Source organism: Cryptomeria japonica, chromosome 7 (assembly GCF_030272615.1).
Source record: "Cryptomeria japonica chromosome 7, Sugi_1.0, whole genome shotgun sequence".
NCBI lineage: Eukaryota > Viridiplantae > Streptophyta > Pinopsida > Cupressales > Cupressaceae > Cryptomeria > Cryptomeria japonica.
This window is the reverse complement of record NC_081411.1, coordinates 733,573,867-733,595,478: the sequence shown is the minus strand read 5'-3', so window position 1 is coordinate 733,595,478 and position 21,612 is coordinate 733,573,867. Positions and strand designations below refer to the sequence as shown.

Below are 21,612 nucleotides of genomic sequence, written 5' to 3'. Positions count from 1 at the left end.
AAAAGGATCTTGTGGAGGATTTGAAGGAATAATTTGATCTTGACAAGGAGGAAGATCATTGGAATCCTCTTTAAAGGTGCTTTTCTCTTGACTTTTAATGGGATCATCGGAAAAGATGGAAGGGATATCTGGAATGTCAATGGGATTTGAAAGGACATTGTGTTCATGAAATGGAAGGGGATCATTTGGGATTGGATGGACTGGGATATCTCGATCTTGCTTAGGGAATGGAGTGTCAATAGGACTTTGGATAGGATGGACAAGAATAAGGGAATCATCATGAGTGTCTAGGGAAATGGGATCTTGGTCAACAATCAGATGGGATGATAAGGTTTCAGGATCTTGATCTTGATTTTCTTTAGGACTCATTTCTTCGTGCTCTAATTTATCCTCTTGACATGGGGTGGGACTTTGGATATGCATGGAGGATTCTGACAAGGAATCAATGTTTTGGCATGAAGGAAATGCACTTTGAACATTTGTGATGGATTCTGGCAAGGAATCAATGCTTGAACATGAGGAAGAGGGACTTTGAATGGGGTCCCCTAAAACAGGTAATGGCAATAAAGTGCATGGTGGCATTGGGTCTTGTATTTCTGAAACATGACAAGGATGTGCATCATGAATTGGATTATCTTGGCAATCAATTATGGATAGCCCTTGGGTAATTGCATCCTTGGGTGTATTGATTGATGAGGACAATATGGAAGGTTCTTGTGAAACTTCTAAAGGTGTAGGGATAGATGCCACTGGAGAGTCAATTTGCTTGCTAGAGGATGAGGCATTGCTAGACATAATTGTATTATCTTGATCTTCCTCAAAGAACTCACTTGGTAGTTTCCTTAAGATCATTGCAATAAAGCCACCTTTCTTTTGAGGTTTTGACATGGTTGTATTTGGAATTTGAACTTGTTTGGAAAGGAGTTGGTTCTGGTCTGATGTCATGTTTTGATATTGGACTTGATGTTGATCAAATTGGTTTGACATGTTCAAAATTTGGCTTGGTGTGTGCTACAACCTTTGTTTTTGAATGTTTGGTGATTGTTGACATTGATATGTTGATTGGACTTGTTGATATTCCACCATTGGTTGAACTATTTGTTGACATTGTATAGTTGGTTGGACATATTGTTGAAATTGGACCATTGGTTGTATATGTTGGACAATTGGTTGAACCATTGGTTGTATTGGTTGAAAATCTGATTGATAGTAAACACCTTCTTGTTCTTGTTGTGGAGGCACATAATGTTGAAATTGTTGTTGTCTCTTTTCTTGAAATTGTTTCATCATCTCTATTTGGGAGAGGAGAGATGGTATGTCTGATCGTTCAAGAAGAGATCTTACATCAATTGGCTCAATCTTTAGATTTCGACCTGGAAATTTTCGAAACATTTTGGATATTTGTGATCTATTCTTCTCAATGTTTTTCACTCTTTGTTCCAATATCTCCTCTTCTTGAGCTAGTTTCTCCTCTAGTTTTTGTATTTGGAGACTTGTTTCATCATAGAAAGTTTGATCAATGTCGCTTTGTTGTTGGGTTGGATAGAATTGTGATTGCATTGTCGGTTGATATGTTAAACTTTGTTGCATCATTGGTGCTTGGAACCTTGTTTCAATAGACATGTCACTATGCAAATGCAATATTTTTGGAATTTTTCAAGGATGATATATGATATGCAACTAAATGCAAACTAGATAGATGAAAATGCAATCTATGTTTTTGGTTGTTTTTGAAGATTTTGACAAACTTATGAATGCAAATCTAAGAGAGGGACCCTTAGGAAATTGGAATGATGTCTAGACCTCAAAGGACAAAAGGACCAAGTGACAAAAGAACAGGATGACAATGTCTCCCCTATATGCTTGGATACTAAGCTAGGTTTGACGAAATGACATGGATGATAAAAGGACAAAAGGTTTGATAAGGTCTAGACCTCCTAACAATGACTTAGGGTTTATCAAAGATTTGGATTACTCAAGTATGGCAAAACCTAGTTTTGACACTATATGCAAAAGGACAATTAATATGCAAATGACCCTAATATGATATGATAATGACTTAAGCTTAATGAAGAGACTTAGGGTATGCAAATGCAAATGTATGACAATGGTATGACTCTAATGCAAGAGGACACATGTAAATGGATGACTTTTATGGATATGCAAAAGAATATGACTTAGGTGAAACCTAACCTTGGTACTTGACAATGAATTTTGCAAAATGCAACCTAGGATGAACCTAAATCTAAGTGACATGAATGTTGAGACAAGATTTTGAACAATGTTTGACAACCATGTTTGAAGGTGTTTTGAACTTTGTTGGATGAAATGCTCTTGTGTTTAACCTTGTTTTGAATCAATTTGTCTTGTTTTTGAAATGAGATACAATTCAAATTTTGACAATCAAAGAATACAAGATATTTCAACTTAGACTCAAGATAATCATGCTCATTCCCACATTTCTTATGGTAGGCAAGGACATTAGGTACTTGAGAGGTAGACTCATTATGGGATTCAAGGAGAATACATAGATGCTTGGCCCCACGGGCTCCCCTCCACGACACTCACTTCTCAGGGCAGCCAAGCATCAGTCTCCATGGAAATCTCCCCATGGCGAACTTAGTATCTCTTCCAAGTATCCGAACTTGTCCTTCTCAAGCAACTAGAAGGGTTTTTTGCCTCTAAAAACAAGGTGTTTAGTAAGGATTTCTGTTAAGCGTTACTCCTTGATGTCACGCAAGCGTGATTGAGACATTAAGCCCATCAAGATACCAAACAAATGTAGTCGCGCAAGCACGATTTAGACCAAGAGGCCCTACTTAGATGTTGATATGAGAAAGAGTTCAAGGGTCATCACTTCCCAAGTAACTGCAATTCCCACGTAACACTTCCTTCAAAGCTTTCGCCCATCAGGTATTTTTTTATAGTGAGTTAGAATGCCAAGGTATTCTAGCCATACTCACTTTGGGTCATTCCCTTCTCACGATTATCACTTGCTTGCAAAAGCAAAGTGGTCGGGAAGGCAGGCCCTCTAAAGGAGACACACAATCAAAGACACGAGCATGGTATCGAAGATCTGAATTTCTGATCACCCTAAGAAGGATGAGAGCATACTCTCCTACTCCAATGTCATACTCAACAATCAAAGCAAACATACATTCATTCCAACCTATTTAGAAATCACTAAGTGCCTAATTAAAAATCACAAACACAAAAGTTTGGTTGTTTCTCCAAGACAACCTGCAAAAACCCGAGTTAGAAGTTTGATTTGTTGTCTTTGACTATCGATTCTGCATAAAACATGTTAGTAATTTGATTTGTTGTCTTTTCCATGTGTATGCCAAGATTCTGCACAGATAATTAGTACCAAAAACCAAAACACAGAAAACAGAATGCAAAAAATAAACAAATTTCAAGTAAAACACTGCATTTTTGCCTATGTTCTGGACTTTACACAGGCGCAGAAGTCATGACACAGGCGTAGAAGTCATGACACAAGCGCAGAATGTCTTCAACACAAGCGCAGAATGCTTAACACAGGCACAAGTTGCTTCACACAGGCGCAGAAGTCTCTAGAAAACCCTGCACGACCCTGTTTTTGGGTTTTTGGCCTGCAAAATCAACTTGAAAGCACTCAAAAACACCATAAAGTGGTTAGATGGTTAGTGTTCACGTCGGGTTCACCAATTAATGTAGCATAGGAAATAGGAAATCATCACAAACAAGTCAATAAACAGTAATCATTAGCTCAATCACAAAAGCAAAATTGCAATGATCTAATCCTAAACACCACTCAATAGAGACATGAAATAAAAACATTCAAAACTAGAAATTAAGCAAACCAAAGGTGTGATTTGAATGCTCCTTCATGCGGCTCCATTGTTCTTCTTTCCTCTTCAAATGGTTTGGTTGTGGATCTCACCTACAAGTGCACACACATAATTGAAAGCAAGTAGACAAGATTATTGATCAAGAGTACTAGAAATGTGATTCGATAGTCTGATTACCAATTATTATTAGGGTTTTGATCGAAGAAATTCATCCAATTTATAGAGAAATTGGAGAAAAAGATCAAATTAGCATGATAATGATTCGAATGGAAATTCAAATCAAGAATAGCAAAATTATGACATATCTATGACAAATTGCTATGTCAAGAATTTATGACAATTTATGACAAATTCTATGTCAAGAATTTATGACAATTTATGACAAATTGCTATGCAAGGATTGATTGATTGTCAATTATGACAAATTGCTATGTCATTCCCATGAATTTAGGAGAAAAAAAGGAGGAAATTGAAATTAGGAATTAAGAAATTTAGAAAATTAGAAAATAGGAGAATTGGGAAATTAAGAATTAGGAAAATTAGAAATTAGGTAAATTAATTAATAATTTGTCATTTATTAATTAATTCACAAAGAGGAATAATTAGCCAGTTAAATGAACATTTAATTGTGACAAGAAGACCTAGGATAAATAAATAAATTATTTAATCCTAGAGGAAGAAATGACACACAAGGTTAAATGATTAAATCACGAAACCCTAGAAGATGAATTAGAAATGCGAGAATGACAATTAGGTCTTGATTGAAGATAATTGATATCAATCATGATTCTAATTAAATGATTTGATTGATAAATATGCCAATTGACGAGGAATAATGACAAATTGATCCAAATTGACACAATTGAGACAGACAACAATTGATAGTGAAATGATCGCAAAATGACAAAATTGACAAGCGGACAAGGATCGATGACAAAAATAGATTGCAAGATGACAAGATTAAAAATAACCACGATCAATGACAAATCGATCGCAAAAATGACAAGATCGAACATGACAACGACCGATGACAAATCGATCGTTAAACGACAAGATTGAAGGATTGATCATAAATCGACAAGATTGATAAGAAGACAACGATCAATGACAAATCAATCGCAAATCTACAAGATTGATAAGAGGACAAAACCCTAATTAGGATTGACGATGTCCAAAATGATGACAAATTAGCACGCACATTGATGCGACAGGATAAAATCGATCAAAATCATGATTGGATAGTGTTGTCGACAAGACCAAATTTGAGAGCGAGACGAATGAAGAATGTAGAGGAATGACTTGATGTTCGCAAATGATAAAAACCAAGTGCGTGACATAGGAGAAATGTTAATGCGACGCAAAAACCTAAAATGAGGCAATGCGCAAATGTTAAAGTATGACTCTACAAGCGTTGACCATTTTTAGGTGTCTACACTGATAACTGTCTTCTGATCCCATTCACTTCACAAAATGTATTAAATTCCTTAGATGTGAATTCACCTTCTTGATCTGATCTTAAACATTTGATTTTCTTATCGGTTTCATTCTCTACCATCACCTTGAATAGTTTGAATTTCCCAAATGCTTCTGATTTCTCCCTGAGAAAAGTAACCCAACACTTTCTAGAATATTCATCAATGATTAGCATGAAATACCTATCTCCTTGTATACTTCTAGTTCTTGCTAGACCACATAAATCAGTATGAATTAAATCAAGAACATTGTTAGATTTCTCTGGAATACTCTTGAAAGTTGCTCTAACTTGCTTTCCAAATTGACATTCCTTACATACCGGATTGTGAGGTTTAACAATCTTAGGTAAATCTCTTATTGCCTTAGTTATACTGATTTTCACAATGCAATCAAAATTTACATGACAAAGTCTCTTATGCCATAACCAGCTTTCATCAATATGTGCAATCAAACATGTTTTCTCATTGTTATTCAAATGAAAGATATTACCTCTAGTCTGATTACCGGTTACAATTTCTAAACCAAATTTGTTTTAAGATTTTGCATTTACCATTTTTGAATTGTAACTGAAATCCTTTCTCAACTAATACTCAAAAGATTATGCTTCAAACCTTCAACATAGTGAACATTATCAGTATTGTGCTTACCATCAAAAGATATAATTCATTTTCCTTTGATCATGCAAGCTTTATCATCTCCAAATCTTACTAGACCTCCATTGTAATCCTGAAAGGTTAAGAATTTACTCTTATCACCAGTCATGTGATGTGAACATCCAAAATCAATGATCCATTCATCCTTATCTTCAATTTTAGTTGTCAGGGTCTGCTCTACCGGTTGAACAATAGGTGTCGGTTGATCTTCTGTTATAGCAACAAAAGCCCATCCATTGTCTGTCAGATCCTCATCAGAATCATCAGTAACTCCTTCATCAGCATAATAACAAGATTTGTCTATATTCTTCTTAAACTTGTATCTCTAATAATCAGGGTTAGGCTTATATGTTCTTTTAGCTTCTTCTCTTAATCTTGCATGTCTATCAGGACACCTAGAAGCCATATGACCAATTTTATCACAGTTGAAACATTTAAAGGGTGCTTTACCTTCATACTTACTTCCAACTGGACCTTTAGGCATTTTCTTTGCAAATAGTGCTTCAAGCTCTTCCAGTTCTTCATTTTCTTTTCTAATTTCTTCAAGTCTCTTGCATAAAAGGCTTTCCAATCAAATTTCTCGGATGATGATGATGCCTTGAAAGCTAAATCTGTCTTAATAGTAGCAACAAGACCAAATTCCTCGAGTTCAAAAGCTGAAAGTTTTCCAACCAAAGTGTCTCTAGATACTGATGCATTAGGCATTGTTCTCAGTTCATTTATAGCAGTAACTTTCATTTTATATACCGGTGCAAAGCTATTAAAACTTTAGAAACAATCTCATCTTCACTTAAGGGTCCTCCACAACATTGTATACCCAAAATAATTTCATTTACCCTTTCCATAAAAGCAAAAATTCTTTCATCTTCTTCCATTTTCAGATTTTCATACCTGACCCGAAAGCATTCAAGTTTTGCAATTTTGACTGTGGTATCACCTTCATTCAATGTTTCCAATTTGTCCCAAATAGCTTTAGCAGTAGATCTATCTGATAATCTCATGATTTGTTGATCTGACAATGCGCTCAAAAGTGTTTCTCTTGCTTTGCAATCATTTTCCTCATCTTTAGCCAAGTTTGGTGGATTAGGTTGACCTTGAGTAGCAGCAATATAACCATTCTTTGTAACATCCCATATGTCCTTTCCAATACAATTCAAATGTGTCTCCATCCCGATCTTCCATATGCCATAGTTGGTTCCATCAAGTTTAGGACTGTCCTTCCTGAAATAGTTAGAAGACATTGGATCTCCTCAAGTTGTTAAACATCTGCAAAAAGAGGACTAGGCTCTGATACCAATTGTTAGGTCCCGGAGACAACTGAGAGGGGGGGGTGAATCAGTTGTCCAATAAATTCAAACCAAAATTAACTTAACCAAAACTTAATGCTTAATGTCGGTAAACCAAACTTTATGCTGGTAGACAGTTCTAATAGTTAATTGCAGTATCGGTAAAGATTAATGCATGAAACAGAAAGACAATAACATCCACAACACATAACACGAATATTTGTACATGGAAACCCTGTAAGGGAAAAAACCTTGGTGGGAAGCCTTTCCCACAATTAAATGATACTACTGCAGATAGTATGTGTGTACAATATGGAGTCTGCACATGCAGAAAGGCCAGCTGCCTAGAGCTCACTGCTCAGTAACAAAATGGGAGTCACACTAACTACAATTGGATGGTTAAATCCGATGATAATGTACTGCTCAAAATAGCATCTTCATATGTTGGATTCAGTACCGGTTAAGCTCTGATATGCCTTCTTCAAACCTTCCTTCAATCTTCAAATGATGTCTGGATGTATAGCTCTGCTTATTTTCGCATATACCTTATTCGCATTTACTTGCATTCCCATATCAATCTCACATATGAGATCTTACATATATACCGAAGCCTAAGACCAAATGTGTAGGTCGGCTTACAAAGATATTACAATAAAATTAATTACAAATAAATCAATATGTGATGCATCATGTCGGCTCAATGCATTTACAATAATAACAAATCATCTCCATAACGTGCCGTGCTATTCTGGAATAGATATGTTTGTCAATGCATAACCTGGACCTATTTGCCGGTAACAGCAAATATGCAAACCCGATTAGATCAATAACCAAATCGCCAAAACCAAGTGATCAAATAATGTCTTTGACATAACCAGGTAGTCTCCAAGTCATTCCAAGTGTCGGTGAACCAAATACCAGTGACTGTGCATAAGTCACTGACATGTCAGTGGACAAAACCAAAGATCTCCAAGTGTTGATAAGTGTTGACAAGTGTTAACAAGTGTTGACATCAATAACAAAACCATATCAACATATCCAAAATACCAACAAGAATGTGTTTTAAATAAATTCAAGCTTGGAGGTAGGAGGCAATGGAGGAAGGAAACGTAGTATCCTCATGTCAGTCACCAACGAGGTTGCTTATCAAATTTGGTGACATTTTATTTTCTATTGTGACGTGTGTTTCTATTTTCTATGTTTTTAATAATTGAAAATTTCACAGTATAGTAGGGGCATATAATTCCATCTCCATTGGTAGTAACAATTTCCTATGTTGTTGGAGATCGAGTGGCACAATCCACAACAATGGTTATTTTTATCCATGGATGTGTTATTTCCTTATGTAACCTCTTAGTGTAAAATATTGTAATGAACAAAAGAACTAATGTAATGCAATTCATGGATCTTGAAAAGGTTAGTGACGATCTAAAAAAGCCATATGAGGTGAACAAATGAACGTGTTCATATTCATGTCCAAGTTTGTGTTAAACCTACATGGAAACCATGAAAGGTTGATGGGAGGTGTCTTTCGTTTGATTCAAGATCATGAGCCAAAAGAGTTGGGCTTGTTGTAGTGGAAAGTGAGAGCTTATACCATGTTTGCACTAAGGAGAAAATGTTAATAAATCTATGTTTAGTGCTCATATAGTTATGTATTAGTTATGAGTTGTTTTAGCAACTTGTTAATATCTGAATCAAGTAGAACCAGATGAAGAATTTAAGGAATGGTTTCCTCAATATATGTAATGATTTTGAAAGGAAGACTACATAACAATTATTTTATTTGTGTAACTCAAAAAAAAATCCAAGCTCTCAAGTCACAATTCAATTAATAGTGGTGAAAAAAAGATAAGTGGTTGCAATGAATGTTAACGAACTTGTCATTAGTTATGTTAGAGGTTTGATCCACGCAAATCTATGATGCCCATTAAGTGTGATGCACATTGTGATCAATGGATTTATTTTTTCAAAAAAGATAATGAATGTTGATGTGCTATTTGCAAACATCTAATACAAATTGGTGACTAATATGAACCCGATCTTGTGAAGGGGGATGCTCATGAGATATTCTAAGCATTTTTTATCACTTATTCTTACACCACATTATCTTAAGATGAAATCTTTAAATACACAAAATCTAAAAACAATTTGAACTTTTTGATGCCAATGTCAATTGGTATCAATCATTTCCTAAGATTATTAGTCTCAAAAAGTGATTAAAAGAACTTTAAAACTACAGACATGAATTGACCAATCAAATCCATAAGACAATCATAAGTACAAACTAGTCTAAAAATAAAAATATACTAAAAAACAAATCAAAAATATTTTAAGATGGATAATTTTATATATTTAGACATTGGTTTCAAAATTGAAGCACTTTAATGCACAAAAAAATCAAATTATGTACTAAGACTGTACATTCAAGATATTGGTACAAAATGACCATAGTAACACGAAGACGCACCTCTCACCCCCTAAGAAGTCTTGAAAATGGAGGCATGTCTTCAATTCCAGATACTCTCCCGAAAACATCCCAACGTACAAGGTTATTTTGGTTGCCATCTGTGAAGTCTCCCGACCAAAAATTGACGTCTCCTACCATAAAAAACTTAGGGCAAGACATTAAAAGGCAAAAAAGGAAGGCAAATAAATAAAAATAAGTCTACATAATGTTGAATACTAATATTTTGGATGATACAAAAATACACACAAAGTTATAGTGATCAGATCTGAACAGTGCAGACTTTTTGAGAGGGACATAAATAGTTGGATGATTGATACCTATCATTGTAATGGTTTAAAGAGAAATTGCCTTTGCTATTTACTGTTCTTGTTTTCAAAGTTCTCTGTCATGATATTTTCTAAATATTATTAAATTATATTTAAAAAATGTCATCTCCAAGTACCCCATTTCCTAATTTTAAAAATTAACCATACCGATACAAGTCTAGTCTCCGCATACCCCATCTCCTTTCTCTTCTCCAAATAGTTGGAAAAAAATGTTACTCCTTTTTTTCATATTGATCAAAGCAATTTTACAAAGTATATGCTACCAATAGGTAGCTGGAAGAAGAATAGACTAGCCTAACTAAATTACCCACAGCCACTAGAATGTTGAATGAAACAATCATTTCATCCACTTTAACAATCTTTGATTTGGTCCCGAACCATTACATCTTTGAAATCGTATTACTTGATCTTTGATACGTTGAAGCTGGTCTATGGCATGTACATTTGACTTTGAAAGGTATTGCAGCTATGAGAAAAGAGAAACAATCTTAAAAAAGATGACAGAGTAAAGCCTGAAAATTTACAGCTGCTTGATAAAAATTGTTAGAGAACACAGTAAAGCATCTAGTTATCCAAATATGTCTTAAAATAGCTTGTCTTACAAAATCAACAATTAGGGCATGTTGGAGTAGTTGGCCCCATGAATATTTAATCTTTACTGCTTTTTTTTTAAACTAAACATTTTAACTTTGTATTAATAGTATTAATACTAATTTGTGCACTTAAAATTTGAAAATTAAAATAGAAATAAAATCTTAAAGAAAGAGGGAGAGCAAATTGTGGAGCCACGTGACACTTTTGTTAATAAGCAGTCTGCTTATTTCAGCCCCCCTTTTCTTCCATGGCTTATTTTTAATTCCTAAACAATAGCTGCTCCACCAAAATAGGGAAATATTCTAAATTATCCCTTTTTTTCACAATTTTAAAGTTGCATGGGAACAACTGCTTAAATTTAAGCAGAAAATAGAGTTAAGCAGTCCCATGAGAACATAAGATCACATTGTTATCAAAATTAAGACCCACAAATAGCTTGTTTCCAATTTAGCTTACCACAAAAATTAGCAAACAAATTTTCAAAGATAGCAGTCCATTGTTTTTTACAGAGGCAGTCCCAAAATATATGCTGTGTTTTCCATGCCTGAGCTTTAATGGACATCTCACTGACTGAACCATGATAAATTTCAATCTATCCCCGACGGATAGCTTGCAATGTAAAAAATTTCAAGTCAGAACCTGTGTGTCAAAATCAGCTTTTGATTTTCAAATCTGAAAACTCATTTTAGTCCAAAACTTCGCATTAAATCAGCATTTCCATTTATGATTGAAGCCAAGAGTAGAGGACCACTGAGGAAGGAGTTGAAAATAAACCTTCTTCGAAGACAGATAATTGAAATGGCTGAAAGACCACCATTTCCAATCCTTGGAAAAATTGCATTCCGAGACGCCAAACAACTTTTTGGAAGACGGCATTACACACCATACTCTCCATTTTGAATTTTTTGCTGTTTTAATTAGGCTTTGGTTAAATTTTATTTCGCCCGAGAAAAGCATAATTCTGAGATTAGAGTGGACTAGGGTAGCTCGTAAGCGTAATCCATGTTTTTTTTTTTATAGTTCATATCCATAATCTACATAGGTTGTCAGTTCCGGCTGTGTCTATTCTGGTTTCAAAACAGATTTTTCATATAGTATGTTAGCGACAGGTTAGTCAATTACAGCGGTTAATTGGAAAATCGACAGTGTAAAACACGCGACTAACACGCTTGTTAGTCAATCCATACTGTCGTTTTAGAACCAGAATAGACGCGTCCATCAGTTTCGAGGCCTTATAAATTCGCCTTGATCTGCAATATTTATACATTTAAACATATTAACAATTCACTTCCAAAACTAGAACATACACGTACAACTTTAATTAAGTGCATAATTTCCCACAAGGCTTCGATAGCCTGAGAATGAACAATCTGCACAAAAGCTTGTTAATTATATTAAATTTCATCGAAACAAACGCCTGGTTAACTATATTAAATTTCCTGAAAGCCTTATTAATACAGACAGACTGAAATGCATCTCTGCGCATGTTCACAATTATTTCTCCCATCCACCCCGCATCCTTTACAGACAATAACATCGAAAGTTCCCTCATGGGCACATCTTTTAGAGCTTAACACTTTTAATAACTTTGAAGAATTAATAAGAAAAATAAAATGATTTGCCCTGTAACCAATTAAGAGTCTTCAAAGATTGATTTTAACACTTCATGATCTGATAGGATTTCCAAATCCTGATGATACACGATAATGAAAACTTCAAAATTGAGAAGCATAAACAGATAATCAAACCTTCAAATCAGTTTTTTCATTTCATTGAAAAACTTACAAGAAAACCTCTACAACCGTTCAGCTCAGCAGTACAAAAATCAACATGTACTATGTTTTTCTTGTATGTTACATTCAATGTTTCGGCCTTTCAAAAGACTTGGTCTTTCATTCCCTTGAAAGACATTCTGAGTATAATCTTCTATCTTGCTCCTATTTTTATAGTTATTCAGCTAAAATTGTAATCTTCCAAAAATCAGCTTCGCTTAAAAAGCATCCTTATTTACAAGGATGAAATGGAAGATAAGTTTAAATCACTAGTGATCAACTGCATTTAATTAGACTTAATTTGCTAAATAACAGACTTCCGGGAAATAAAATAACTAGAACCAATTGAACTCTTTTTCCACATGTTCACACCGAACCCGTGCAGAAGTTCCTATCCGAGCTGAAAACTCAACATGATCCACATACAATAAAGATAAACATTACTTTCTAGGATTCGGTGGTATAAATTTCCAAATTACGATTTTACCATTCACTCAAATTTTGAAGGATTTCCTGGTAACAGTCCCATAGCATTCAATTCGTCCACAAATTGGGTCTGTGGATTAACATTTTTTATGAGCTCTGATTTTAATGATCTTCAATTTTATTCTCAAAGGGTTTTCTGGTGAAGAGTACCGGAAGCGCAATCGACTCATCCACAAACTGAAATTTAAATTTGACATTTTTCATGAGTTCTGATGTTGAATGATGATCCATAACTCGTATATATTACCAAATTCACTGGATTTTAAATTAACATTTTTTATGAGCTCTTTTTTGAATGATATTGAATTTTATTCTCAATAAATTTTCTGGTAAAGGGTGCCATGACACATGGGATTCATCCACAAGCTGGGTTTATGATTGCCATTTTTTCATGAGTTACTGATTTTGAATGATGATCCATAACTCTCATTTATAGCCAAATTCACACATGCATATGGTCAGAGTGTGCATTTGGAAACCCTTAAAAATGCAGCACTAATTCTCAAAACCATCAGGAAACAAATTGCCATCTTTCATAAATAAGGGAGAGGAAAAGACAAGTTACGTGCTTTTTATATCAATTTGCTGAAAAACAATCCATGCTATATATGTTGAGGAGCTCTGAATCACACAAGAATGACAGATGCAGCTACATAAATCATTAATCATTAAGTCCAAGTTTATTTAGGAGAACTTCCGTCTGCTACAAAAAAAATGTGTTCAAGCAAATTATTGAAAACAAATTTGAGTCAAGGTTTACAAGTGTCAAACAAAACACAAAGAGAAATGACTGACAATCTGAAAGAGCATCACATAACCACAATAGTCATTTAAATTGGACCTCTCATGTTATGTTCAAGGGTTGTGAACCATGTAATCTGATGAAATTCCTCCCATCATTCTTTCATCTAAGCTCTTATTGCTCTCCCCCATCAGACAGCTTGAAGGCATCATACCTTTCAAAATTTGGGAACCAGAAGCTGCATGGTTATTGGCAGCATTGTTCTCTCTATGGTCTGAAATCCCTGATGTATTCTTTAGATGAGTTGGGGAAGGATCAGAGATGTCAGGCTTTTGATCCATCATCTGTGAAGATGACACTTGCTCGAGCTTGCCAAACTGCTGTTGTTGCAACTCAAATGACCCTGTTGAGGATGCGTGCATTTCTTTCTGCATATGTTGTTGCTGCTCCTGATATAGTTGTCTTAACCTTGACACCTCCTTTTTCAATGCTTCAGTGTGTGCTGCACCAACAAGCACTTCTCCGATTACTAGGATGAATTGAGAATAGTTGCTTGCTAGCTAAAGTTTAATAGTAATACAATTTTTTAATGATGTATGTTACTTAAATAGTATACTTGATTGCATGCCATTGAAAACATAGAATGAATTGTTAATGAATGCCTGCCTTCTAGATAATGCATCAACAGAAATTCTACTGCTACATGTTACGCCATTTTGAAATAAACAGTACTCAAATAATATTCTAATGCTACATGTTAGGGCATCATTTGAGGTAAAAAGTACAAATGAGAAACGAATGTCTATCCAAGGAAAAGTAAACTAAAATATAGGTCTTTTCATAACTGTCATTTAGTTTAACACTATGCTTTAACAGAACAAGCAACTTGCACTGTATTTCAGGAATTTTTTGCAATATGTAATGCAGGATTCTCTATCCCAAATCAACTTTAGATTAAAAAGTTAAAACTTCATGTATATATACATATGCATGAAAAGAGACTTTTACTGTCTATTATTAGTAATACAGCCAAACCACAACTTTTAGCTTATACCCTGTGTTTAATCACTCCTCTCATCTTTATATACTAGTAGGGCAATAGGCCTGGAGGGACTCCCCACAGATTGCTTTCAAATTTTCAGCTTATAACTCTAATACATATGAATCTCTGTCAAAGGAGGAGGTATACAACTGGTAGTAGTGCCTATTTTGAATACAAACAAAAAAAACCAGTAAGCTTATACCTAGTTAGCCAAAAACTACATTCCTAAAATTGTCTCAGTACAAGAGGGAGATTTGGTTGATGGCAGACAGATCTTTATGGTTGTTATTTCTCTAGATGCTTAACATGTTTTAAGAGGACCCAAATGAGCCAAGGCTGGATATAAAACTCAATATGTCCAAAATTTGATCCAGCCTAGATAGACTTTAACTTACAAATTATACTTTTTTAAATTATTTTAGTTTCTGCATAGTAAAGTTAGTAAACTCATATTCAGAGTGCTTGTATTAGCCATTAACATGATCCAGTGTCTCCATATATTATTTAATTTATGAACAAAGTATTTAGCAGAGCCATCAATGCAACAGAGCGAATAAGATTTTTGAAATTGCAATTCAGAGGTTTACGTGTATCTTCTGCTAAAGATGACCATACGAATATAGCAAGATAAATCGGTATCTTAACTTTATGGCTGATCTTCTCAAATTGCAAGCCTTGCAGTTATGTTCCACTTGCTAGATTAGCAACGAATCCAATGATATGGATATGACATATCTCTGTTTTTTACATGGTAATCTACACCTATGATATATCAAAGTACTTGGTAGTCATGACTTGCAACAAAGGGACATTACCTTCAGCGAATATAGGTAGGTACGACGATAACATATTGATATATTGTGCACATCTATTGGGCTTTTGAACTCGCCATCTAGCCAAAATTGTATTCAGTAGTTGAAAGAAAGGGACATTGCCTTCACCAGATATAGATGGGTATGGGGATAACATATTGATATATACATTTAACAGCAAAACTGTAACAATTATCATGTGAAAACCTCTCTACTACCCAGAAAACATCCAATTCAACAAGAGAAGATTGGTAGAAATCACTCTGGTAATTATCATGTTAAAGCAGTATGTATCAAAGCTCTTGGGAAGCTGGGTTGTCCCCCATGGCCTCCAGAGAGGATTTGGTATCCATAAGCATACTTAAAGCAAATGTTCTCTTGCCAAGAAGAAAATATTTAACTTGGTATAGATTATCAAGTAGTTGATTTGAGGGCCCTTCAATGTGTGTGGAGACATGTCTCCGAGGGTATGAATGACATCCCCAACATCCCAGACATGCAGAAGACATTCCCTTATTTCAAGGCTCAGAGGCCTGCTTCATTTGGTACATAACAAATAAAAAAATCTGACTTTTTAAGGAAAAAATGTTTAAAAATCCTACAAACCTGAAAAGGGGAGCATTGCATTGCAAATGAAGTACATTGTATTTACTTTTTAAAATTTTGCTTATTTTATTTTTATGTTGCCCCACCATCCCCCTGCCTTCCCAAAATTTGGAAAACAAAAATTGCCTTCCCTGAAACCTCATCCCCACATGCCCCCTGTGCCCCTGTCCCAGAATCTCAAAGAAACACTAGTCTAATGCAACCAGGACAAAGAAACTCCAAATCATCTTCTAATCCACTGTAAATATACATGGACTATTAGGTTTTCATTTTTCAATAGAATGGGAATACCTTGGGTATGCCCTTAAAACAAGTCCACTCTTCTGAATTATTGCCCTAGCTCAGCAAAACAAGATACAGTCGGAGTGGTTGTTGACAAGCGGTCCATTATTGATAACATGGGATATTTGAAATCTTGATAAATTGATAACCTTTTCACACAAAGAACTTAAATAATAATTATAAATGGTATATTCTACTAGCACAAACAGAGAAATCTAAATCTGATGGGGACGATAAAAGCTTCTTTCTATTTTTCACACCCTGGAAAGTCGAACCCATATAAACCTTGTTCTGACCTCAGGGATAAGGAGCTATTTTCAATGTTTTCATACCCACGATCATGGGGATTGTTCGTTGTTGACCCATTTAGCCCTTTTTATTTTTTATTACAAATTTTATTCTATTGTCTATTTTTTTTATTTTTTACTGTAAATTTCAATTTGCTCATGTAGTGCATCCACGTCCAGGGGGGTCAACACAAAAAAAAACTTCAAATTCAAAAAATGGTAAGACTAGATGAATGTAGAAAATTTAGTTACATTCTGTTTTTGAGAGATTTTATCTATTAATTTGTCTTTTATAAAATAATTAGCCACAAAAGTTGTTCTCTACTAGAACATCTAAACATTAGTGGCAATGACCATCAAATTCATTTGAATTTAGTCTCATGCAATGGGAACTAGAACTTACCATCCTTGAAAAGCTTGTCTTGTGCAAGAGCAGCAATTCTTTGCTTCAAAGCACTGTTGTCAACATTCAAAATAACTCTTTGATGATCCAGAAATGTCACTCGAGGTGAGAGCGTTGACACTTCTGTCTGCATTCATATTACAGCAAGTTTTGAGAACATACAAAATAAAATAAGGCACTGAACATCTCCTAGAAAACCAAACAGAATTTGACCTACTACTGTTGTCAAAAGTATAACACACCTGCAGTGCATTGACGCTTCTTTCAAGTTCTGAAATATACTGAAGCTTTCTCACTCTAGATCTTTGTGCAGATTGCCGATTCGCTAAAATTCTGGCAAATAAGCGAAACCTTATAAGAAGAGCAAGGGAGAACCCAATAACAAGACACCCATAGAATCAAACCATTAAGTGATTCTTAAGAATTCATATTTCGGGGTTCACGATCTAAGATATCAATTTGAGAATGCTTACCTCTTAACCCGTTTTGGATCAATGTTTGGGTCAAGTTCCATTGCTGATGACGAGGGCATTTCAGTCTTGGCGGTCTGTAGTGGTTGCTCACTTTTGTTAACACTTTGAACTTCTGGCTCACTTTTGAACTGGCCAGATACAGTCATTACTTTCTCTTCCACTGAAGGCTCATTAATGCTATTGTGATCGGATGGAGTGGAGGGATTCTCCGACGTTGCCTGTCTGTCTGAACATCTGTTATCCAGAGCAGATGTCTGATGATTAGGAGGATTAGAAGATTGGTTTGACTGACTTTTATTGAAAGGCTCAACATCATTAAACATGGACATTAGCTGCTCCTCATCCAATCTATCAAAGTCCTGAGATCCTTTGGAAGGTATAGATGCTGCACTTCTGCAATCAAACTCATCTTCCTCTGCAATTTCCTCTATTGGATTGGAATTTGTGGGGGCTTCCAGAAATGCAAGCGAATCACTTGCTGATCGCCTATGGTGGGCACCCTTCTTTGCTGGTGTCTCAGAGGGCGTGTCCAGCAGATCATCAATCCATGACGGCTGGCATTGTGAGAGATAGCCTACGGAGGGCGTGCGCTGATGTTTCAAGCTATGCCCCTGGAAAGAGAAATTATGCCAGCCCATGTACATATTATTGGAATCTTGACCACTGGAACCCATAAACGGTGGGCTTTTAGGGGGCAACTGAGGCAGCTTTGAGGATGTGAATCCCCAGTTTGCTGGAGAATTGTCACCGGTTCCCTGCTGTGCCATTTGTAATAAACCTGGGAACAAGCTTCAGTTGATGGATGATAATGTGCATTACAGAATAAGATTCCAATGGCAAACCCTGCAACGCAGAAGGTCTAATGATATCAATGCCAATAATTCAAAGCATCTTGTAATGCCAATAATTCAAAGCATCTTGTAATGCCACTTAAGAAAATACGTAATCAGACATGAAAGTTATTGTCTAGGCATGAATCTAAAATCGATGTCTAGGTACATTTCAGAAGAGCATACAATGGAAAACCCGAAACAACCACACCAGATGCTGAGATTAGTGCCAAAAATTGAAGGCATCTACAACGCCCTTAGAGTGAAAAGCCATCACATTGTCTAGGCAAGAATGTAAAGTCAGATGATAGACAGCTATATGCATTATACAATGGCCACAAGGTCTCATGAGATTAATCCCAAAGAAAAATCAAGGTATCTTACAACAACCACAAGGTGTCATGAGATCAATGCAAAATACTTCAAGACATCCTGCAACGCCCACAAGATCTCATGAGATGAATGCGAAAAATTGTAAGTCTCCTGCAATGCCCTTGACATAATGGCAAATGGATGGAATCATGGTCTACAGATAAACCTAAAATCTACAGATCTCCAATGCTGTTGAAACAGTTTGCGAGCATACTACTGCGGAAATAGAAACCGCAAAAAAGCAGAAGACCCCCAGACACATACAGTCAATACCGGATATAGCAAGTATTTAAAAAGAAAATGAACAACAGTTGTAACACAATATTAATCTGACAAAAAGCACTCGAAAAATGTGAACTTCTATATATGAACAGTACATGAACAAGCCAAAGCAAGTTAGATCGTCTACCCATTTTCCATTGTACAATCTATACACAGGCCAAAAAAATTTATAGGAACTAATAAAATCTAGATTCCGCTCACTTACCAACCAAACGACGAAATGACTTAAGAGAATGAACCCTATGCTACTGCCATGCATTACTACACAAAATTGTTTCCAAAACTGAAATTCATTACTATTGGTCAGTTACGCTTATAATTGCATATATAAAATATTGCAATATAAACAAAAAGCAAGCAATTGAATAACAATACACGAAGAGACTTTGAAATTTGACCATTGATCCTTCTACCTGTTTTAAATTCTGTGAAAATGCAACCTATACATGGAAGTACATAAACCAAGAAACAGCCAAAGCAACAATAAAGCTCCTAGCATGCATTGGTCGACAAAATTGTTTCTAAATCTTAAGTTCAGGCCCAATCGGCTAATCAGGATGTCATACAAACATCACAATCAAAATAGTTTGAGGCAAGCTTGGAATTGATATTGTAATAAAGCTATAGCCATGCCATCTAATCAATAAAAATAATGACGGATGTATGATGAGATTAATGCCAAAAGTCGAAGTTATCCGGCAATGCCCTAGACATATGAGTGGCATTGTCTTCGCGTGAAATTGGAGCCCATGGATCTCCAATATTACTCAACCAGATTGCTAGGGCTTATTTACATGAGTAGAAACTGGAGACAAAAAAAGAGCTAAATGGCTCAGACACACTGTGGCAACCAAAAGGCATGCAATGCCATAGTTGAACAGTGAATGAACAGGCCCATGTACGTAAGATCCTCTAGCCTTTGCCTATCGTGCAAACTTTGGAAATGCCACAAAATAGGAGTTAATAAATCGGCTTATAAACCAACCAGAATAACTGAAAATGACCTGCATTGTCAAAACAATAAAGAACTATACTACTAACACTTGCTAGGCATAATTGTTGCTAAAAGAAAGCTCAAACCAAACATGGGTCATTCAAACATACAAATCAAACTGTATGTAGATGCAAGTTAAAAAGCCTATAGCTTCGAATCCAGTGGGACTGTAAAAATCCCATCTCTGCTTCAATTCCTTGGGACCCAAATCCATTTATTCATAGCCGCATATTTTTTCATCATTGCAAACCAAAGAAGCTAACAAACCATTGAAATTAATACAAATCCTTTCAGCAATGCGAAACTAAAATCTTACGATCCTAAAATTCAACAATGCGCATAACTTACTCACAGAACGTGCCCTGGAATTACTATAACCAGTGCTTTTCACAAAGCAACCCACACAAAGTACAAAAATTATAATAGTAATAACACCCAGATCTGTTAAATGCAACTTCTTATTCCAAAAAGCTGTTCTCCAATTTTTCTATCCACTTATGTTCGATTTTTCCGTAAAGCAAAAGATTTCAAAATCCAATAAAAATCCACTGCACGAAATCTGACATAATTTAACTGTCATTTAGCAGCCCACAGACTCAGCTCCAATGCACCAAACATTAGATTCCATGCACCCACAACAGCTGCGCCACTGTCTCGTTAGATCTAACGTGAATAAAAATCAAGGACCATAACAGATAACCAAAAAAAGACAATGTGTATGTGAGCACAAGACGTACTAACAATAGATCTTCGCAGCTCTCTCGCAACCACCAGGTCGCGGGATCCAGTCTCGCCCACACAATTAGTATTAGTGCCAGCACTAGTACCTAATATGCTGCCCAGCAAAGATTAAAAGTCGAATCCACCTCGACCTCCCGCTGCAGGCTTTTTATTTTAATCTGTACATGAAATCTTCAATTTTTCGATATCGTTAAAAAGATACAAACTTTTAAGACCTGTACATCGCCGTAACTCGGCCCTGTAAAAAATCCACTACTCGCTCCATTTCCGTCATTATTGCCAGCAATCGTATCACCTCACCTCACCTCCATTGCCAGCTTCACCCCACCACCACCACCATGTTTTCTTTCTTTTTTTAATGCTCTTTTTAACGTGAACAGGCCTTAAAAAACAACACGAAATAAAGCCTGAAATCTACAGAAGAAGCCCATCTCATTCTGTCTTTTACAAGTGTGTAGCCTCTATCGCCACCGGCTGCGCACATAGACTCGCCATTCCGCCCGCCACGTGTCGGTCTCATTGTAAATGAAATAATTAATCGGCCCCCTCTCTTCCCGCCATTATTTTTCCAAAACTGCCGCTGTTTTAGCGCTGTTTGCGTTAATTTCCTGTTTATTAATAGACCTCCGCCCCCAAATTTACCGGTGCTTTTTCAAACTCTACAGCTAGCCACAGCTGGAAGTTAAAAAAAAAATTAAAAAATCACCATTTTCTACCAGTTTGCAAATCTGGTCATTTCATTGCCCATTAACTGGCATGGCACGTGCCGATGTGACGCCTCGTTCCTGAAGCCCAGTGGCACTAACTCCTCCGCACCTTTCCCCATATCTCCTCCTTTTCATCAATCTCAACCGCC

The 21,612-nt window shown here is 35.8% G+C and overlaps 1 protein-coding gene across 7 annotated transcripts; it reads right to left on the bottom strand.

The window, feature by feature from the left end:
- Window positions 1-13,551: 13,551 nt before the first annotated feature.
- On the bottom strand, window positions 13,552-21,193 carry LOC131074595 (basic leucine zipper 34). 7 transcript variants are annotated; one of them, XM_058011232.2, is made up of 5 exons: window positions 20,753-21,193; window positions 17,538-18,380; window positions 17,307-17,397; window positions 17,065-17,191; window positions 13,552-14,134 (listed from the first exon to the last, which is right to left on the bottom strand). In XM_058011232.2, the coding sequence occupies exons 2-5, from the start codon at window positions 18,302-18,304 to the stop codon at window positions 13,746-13,748; spliced, it is 1,374 nt and encodes a 457-aa protein (XP_057867215.1). In that variant the 5' UTR covers window positions 18,305-18,380; window positions 20,753-21,193; the 3' UTR covers window positions 13,552-13,745. The 7 variants fall into 7 exon arrangements, with proteins under 7 accessions (XP_057867215.1, XP_057867216.1, XP_057867217.1 ...); XM_058011233.2 differs by having other exon boundaries at window positions 20,757-21,193; XM_058011234.2 differs by lacking the exon at window positions 20,753-21,193 and adding an exon at window positions 20,364-20,691.
- Between the last annotated feature and the right edge of the window lie 419 nt (window positions 21,194-21,612).